The 6,222-nt window shown below is 43.8% G+C and overlaps 1 protein-coding gene across 1 annotated transcript; it reads right to left on the minus strand.

Annotated features, from left to right (window-relative positions):
* Positions 1-254: 254 nt before the first annotated feature.
* On the minus strand, positions 255-4,607 carry LOC147457583 (cryptochrome-1-like). The gene is made up of 5 exons (XM_086512445.1): positions 3,729-4,607; positions 3,082-3,306; positions 2,279-2,985; positions 1,429-2,193; positions 255-960 (listed from the first exon to the last, which is right to left on the minus strand). The coding sequence occupies exons 1-5, from the start codon at positions 4,048-4,050 to the stop codon at positions 940-942; spliced, it is 2,040 nt and encodes a 679-aa protein (XP_086368571.1). The 5' UTR covers positions 4,051-4,607; the 3' UTR covers positions 255-939.
* Positions 4,608-6,222: the final 1,615 nt, after the last annotated feature.

Raw genomic sequence — 6,222 nt, forward strand, 5'->3', positions numbered from 1 at the left:
GTGCAACACAATACACAGCACATAATTGACTGGACTACTGAAACAGGTAAACCAAAGGTAAGGCTACCTTCGCCCAAATTAGCTGTTGGTGCTGAATCACATACAAGCCCTACAGTACATCTAGCTTCAACCAATGTCATACTCAACTGACATTTACATCAGAAGTTAGAGAGAAAGGAGAGCAGAAAATTGCTGGAAAATACACATGAAAGCATGATACAACATCTGCATCTGGAAAAAACCATAGAACTAACTAAGATACAAAAAAGAAGTCTTCCAATATTTACCATCCACACAAGACAAAACAGCATCAGCACGAGCGATGCTGCCTCCCAAGAGTAAACAACACCATAAGAAAACCTCAGTTCACATACAATCGGTACAGGATGTTGGCCATGCCCATCCACTGAAGAGAAGAACCGACTTCTTTCCCTTCATTGACATTCCACTTCTAAACAATCATTTAAACCTTCCTTCCCTGCAGGTCAGCCCTGCGTGTAGAGTGCTTGATGGGTCTCCAACATGAATAAATAAACACTTGCCATGCCACACTACCTCATGTTACAACAACCCTACAGTGCTGACCCTTAACTTCAACTTTACAAACTTTATAGGAGAAACCAGGCTTTGATCCTAGTGGGTGTCCGTAAAATTAGCCAAGAATGCATGTGCTAGTGCATACTACATAGATTCACAAAACCACAAGCTTTTTCCAGACTTTTATAGTACTCTCCACTGCAATCATCATCAGTCTCACGATACTAATAACTATTAGCTAAGCCTTTGTTTCGACTCGCCACAGCAAGAGGCAGCACTCCTCACTTGAAAGAGCTGCATGACTTGCTATTTGCACATTCACACAACTCTCCTGATGTTGCCAGCACCGTTCCTCAAGCTGAACCAGGTGAATAGTCTCCATGCAAATTGCACATACTTGCTTCAAACTGAGAGTGAACTTGTCTGTAGATACAACAGTCAAAACAGATCAGACACTACATTAATGATCAAAATGATGCCCTAAATTCACTCTCAATCAAAGTCTGATGTGTATACCTAGATGAATCCAGGATAAGCAATTAACTCTCAATCCAAATTGAAGGTAAGTTAATTTAAGTGCAAGATATAGACTCGTGGTTGTCATCCACAAAACAATATAACCGTCCACTCCATCATGCAAAGTATTGACTACATCCCCACTCGCGTCGTCAGTGCCCAATTGTGGGTGCAGAGCTAGGTACCAAAGTATGCTCCCATAACACATAAAATGCACGCGCGCACACACACACCCCCAAGCATACATCAATATAAAGATCTGCGTGCTGAGTTTCTGTCATAACTCTAGAGATGCAGGGCAGACTCAACCATGATGAAGCATGATGTGATAATTAAAAGAATGCTGCATAAGTTAAACTTACTGACATGATTTACCTTAGTTGCTTCAAAATTCACCATGGGCGGCGCATGAGGAAGTCTTCTAGACATGACACCATGATGCAGATCTGGTACCAAAGGCACTTGAGAATCGTCTTGCCGCATGTGCAGACACACAGGGACGTACTGCGACCAGACTGGTAGACCGATAGCTAGAGACCAATGCCTTGCAGAGGTCGATTCAGCGGTAGAATGAGTGTCATCGTATTCGTTCTGCATAGCCATAGGTGGTGCAGCCATCCTTTGAGATTGTGCCTGCACCGCCTGAACATGCCCATTAGCAGGCACTTCCCTTAGAACAGCTTGCAATGCACTCCCTTGTTCGGCTGCGCCCCCTTGAACCGCTCCTGTTGTTGACCTCCTTACACCAACATTAGGTACCATTTGATCATGCGGTGACCTCACTAACAAGGCTTTTTCCCCTGGCCCTCTGTCAATATCCATGTTGGCAGGAAACCCATTTCGCATCCCTTGCACTTCTACTGTATCACCCAGCCCCTCCTCGAGTCCATTTGCCAGAGTTGCTTTATCTGCTGCCTCATTTGCCCACATTTCAGCAAGCGCCTGCTCAAGCCGCTCTCGTGCTGCCGCTATCTCTACAATGGGCCTTGGATAATTTGACCCGAGCTCAATTCCAGCAGCACGAAGCACACTAGGAGGCGCATCCCATGGATGATGTATCCACTCAGTTGGCAACCGTGACAACTCAGGCAACCATCGTCGCACATATTCTCCATAAGGGTCAAATTTATAGCCCTCAATCTGCATAGACATGTCTGTATTAACTCATATATCAACAGTAAAAGATATCACAAGTTACCAGGAGAAGAGCACTTGGCAATTGCACCTGAGGATTGTCAATCCTATCCAATTCATGACCATCGGGCAAACTTCCTGATATATACTGCCAACCCAAAACATCACTCTCCAAGTCTGCATCTAGAAGCGTATCCCAGAAATACTTCATACCCCAACGCCACGGTAGCTGCAAAAACTTCACACAAAAGCTAGAGACAATCACACGTATTTGGTTATGCAACCACCCAGTTGCCCATAATTCTCTCATGCCGGCATCAACCAGGGGATACCCAGTCCGTCCCTGCCTCCAAGCTTTGAAATAACTCTCGTCAACCCGCCATGGAAAGAACTTTAGGTTATAGAGCAAGGAGCGCTCATGGGTGAAGGGGAAGTTGAAGCTAAGATACCTCGAATACTCCCTAAAGCCGATAGATCTCAGAAACAAGTTCACGCTTTCTTCCGCCTCCACCCTGCCTTCCTTAACCCATAGCACCTGCTTCATACGCACATTATGGAAGATCTTTCTGACACTCACCTCGCCATAATGCAGATGAGGAGATAGTAAGGAAGTGGTGGCACTATCTACTTTCTGTCTATTTGCTGCATATTCCATCAAAGACCCATTGATGAATGACTCCAAGGCCCTATCAGCATTGGCCCAACCAGGCTGCCATGCCCGTGCTAACAATGCATTGCTGCCTTTCTCCAACTCATCCTCCAGATCCAAGTCCTCAATGGAGCAACTTAGCGAGGGTCCTGCCAAAAAGAGGAGATGGTGAGACTAAATCAAAAGCCTTTTCCAAAGAGAGTGGGAAACCTGTCATCACACCTTTTTTTCCCATCACCGTTTACCTGGAAACTTCAAGATTCGTTTGGGAGGTAGAATTGGAGCCTCCGGCTCAGCTGGCATATCCATGCACTTTGCCCAAAATCCGGAAAATGTAGTAAAAGCCTGCCCATTGTCATCGTTGACTTCCCAAGGCTCATACAGCAAGTCTGCATTGAATGAATTCACAATAATGCCTGCCTGAGAGAGCCCCTGTTTCACTCGATGATCGCGTACAAGGGATACAGGATCTGGAATGAGCAGAAAACCAACTAAATAAGGAAGAACACACGTGAGAAAGCTGAAAGAGAGAACTCCTGCGTTGAGTCCCATTCAACAATTTTGCATATACAGCTAGCAACCTTTGACAGCTACATCAAATTAAAAAAAACAATCACCTGCCATCACTGGCGTCCACACCTAACAGTCAAGCACAACAGATAAACCCCAAAAATGTCAGTTCTTGAGCTTCATCATAGGCAGAATGTCTTAGGTCATCATCTACACTTGGAACACCTACTCTCCAGTGGTGAGATACCATTGAATTTAACTAAATGTACAGTGCGACACCCTAGGCATACACATCATGAACCGCACAACTCGGACCTCGTCATAAAATGCACTCCTTAGCAAAACATACAGTTAAGCTAGAAGATAGACAGGATGTGCATACCATACAAATGATTGTAAAACACTTGGGTTGCTCCTGTGGCTTTCTTAATCTCCAAGAGGGCAGCCAGAACATTGCTGGCTCGACGCATGACAAGAGGAGCTCCAAGGATTGTGAGAGATTCATTGAGGTGAACGAGGCTCTGCTTTAACCACCATCTGGAGACCCTGCCAGGTAGAAACTGACCTTCTTCTTCAGGGGACCAGATGAATACGGGAAGTACAGGACCTGCTCGGACAGCTGCGACTAAAGCAGGATTATCCTCAATCCGAAGGTCTCTTCGAAACCATACAATTGTGTGTGCCACAATTGTGTGTGCCGCCATTCAGGCCCAATAGAAGAGAACCACAGAGTATGCTCTTGAGGACAAACCCTGTCTCGCTCCTTATGAGCCCGCTGCACCGAGACTACAGTCTGAAGCCTTGATCTGTTTGTGCCTGCTAGGAGCTCTATCCTTAAAGGATTCCAAGCTTTGAGGCCCCATCATCCAGCAACGCGTCTGTTCAAAGCAGTGAAGCCGCCTGCATATGTTTTCCTGCAAGGATAGGCTGACCTGTGCTAGAGAGTTCGTGAAGGGCTTACCTGTGAGCATGCAAGCGGGTGCGTGTGTGAGAGAGAGATCGACTCTGTGTGTGGGCAGTGCGTGTAGAGAGCAATTGTGTGTGTGTGTGTGTGTGTGTGTGAGAGAGAGAGAGAGAGAGAGAGAGAGAGAGAGAGAGAGACAGAGGGAGGGGGGTATCTGTGTTAAGAGTAGAAAGAGAGTGCGGGATGAGGGAGTAATTAGAAGAGATGAGATTGTGGGTACCTCGCATCTACCTGAGTGGGTGAGTTGGGTTGCCTGCGCCTGCTGTTGGAGGATCGGGAAGAGGTGGGGCCAAAGGAGGGTAGAAGAGACAATGGGCAACAATTGCGAGAAGGGAGAAAGGCGTGGATGAGGAGCCAAGGAGGAAAATCGGAAGGAGAGAGCGGGAGACGGCCAGCGCGCGAGAGATGTGAGGCAGAGAGAGAAGCGGGCCCTGACAGAACGGCAACTTTACTGAGTCTCAACTTCTCAAGAGCACATTCGCACGCCAAGGCCAAAGTAGAGTGTACTTGTTCGACTTTGAACAAGTAGATTTAGTTGTTGTGGATTGATGCTTGGTTGGCCTTATCATAGTATGTAGATGTATAAATATATGCATAGTAGTTAATATGTAAATAAAATAATACTATGGGTAAATTGCATGATAATTGGCTTAAGAAGGCCATATAGAGAAGTTGGTAGAGAAAACTTGCATATCTTTCATCATCAAAAGTTTCACTATCACATTAAATGTAATGTACCTTTTGTTTACATTTTATTCTTTTCATCACCATTTGATTACATAAAATATAATTTTTTTTCATTTTAGTGTTTTTAAAAGGTGTCTCTATATTGGTGTTGATGTGAGACATTAAAAATGTATAAAGAAGATCCTCTCCCTCTCTCTAACCGATGAAAATAAGGGTAAACTTGAAATTCTTTTGATTTTTAGGTCAAAATTTGAAGCTTTTGCCGATAATAACACTAAAACTTGTGTAAATTTTTCGATTTTTTTGAAAGAAAGCTCAAAATATAACTGAGATTTTATCATTTTAGCCGATTAAAATACATTGGACCTCGATTTTTTTCCAAGACTACCTCCCCTCTCTCTCTCTCTCTCTCTCTCTCTCACACACACACACACACACAATGCACACACCAATGTTCGAATTTTTGTTATATAAATAGAGTAAAATTACAAAAAATACCAATATTTTGTAAAATTTCTTCTTTGAATCTACCCAAAGAAAATTTTGTATGTTTTTCAAATTAATTTTTCTCGAACTTTGACGTCACGTACACACACACATACACACAATTTATTACAACTAAAAAATATTGCCTTCTTGAGACCATCGTAAAAACTTTATCTTGTTTTTAAATTAAATAATATTGAAGAAAACATATTTGTGAAATAAAGTCTTATTTACTTGGTGAGCCATAGGTCCTTTTCTCCAATTAAGTCGTGGTAATCTACAGATTTAAAAATTTCAAAAATGCACGTTTTCAACTTTGCAGCTTCGAAAAGCAAGAGATTGTAGGCATAACGCGAGACGAGGATAACAGCAGATGAGAGTAGTTAGTGACAACGACAACGAGAGCAAGTTGTGCACTGCCTAAGCGACGCTGTGACTAGCTTGAGAACCAGTAACTTGAAGAGGCCCAGCATAGGATCTATTACAACCGCCTCAGTAGATCCCCTTTGCAAGGTGCTGACAACTTGCAGCAAGGATTTTATATGGCAACCTGTTGTGTGTGAAGGAGAACGAAGACAAGCATGTCAAACTTTCTCCCTCACTATACTCCTACTCGACACCTGCCACAGTACCCTTGCACAGATGCATCCCCTTACCCCTACGTGTATGCTTCCTGTTCCTGGTCCAGCGCCAAAAATAGAAGAGACTTGTGTTGAGAAGTTCTTGACTTGATGAAAAG

The sequence above is a fragment of the Adiantum capillus-veneris genome, chromosome 5 (genome assembly GCF_014529385.1).
Source record: "Adiantum capillus-veneris isolate H3 chromosome 5, ASM1452938v2, whole genome shotgun sequence".
Lineage (NCBI taxonomy): Eukaryota > Viridiplantae > Streptophyta > Polypodiopsida > Polypodiales > Pteridaceae > Adiantum > Adiantum capillus-veneris.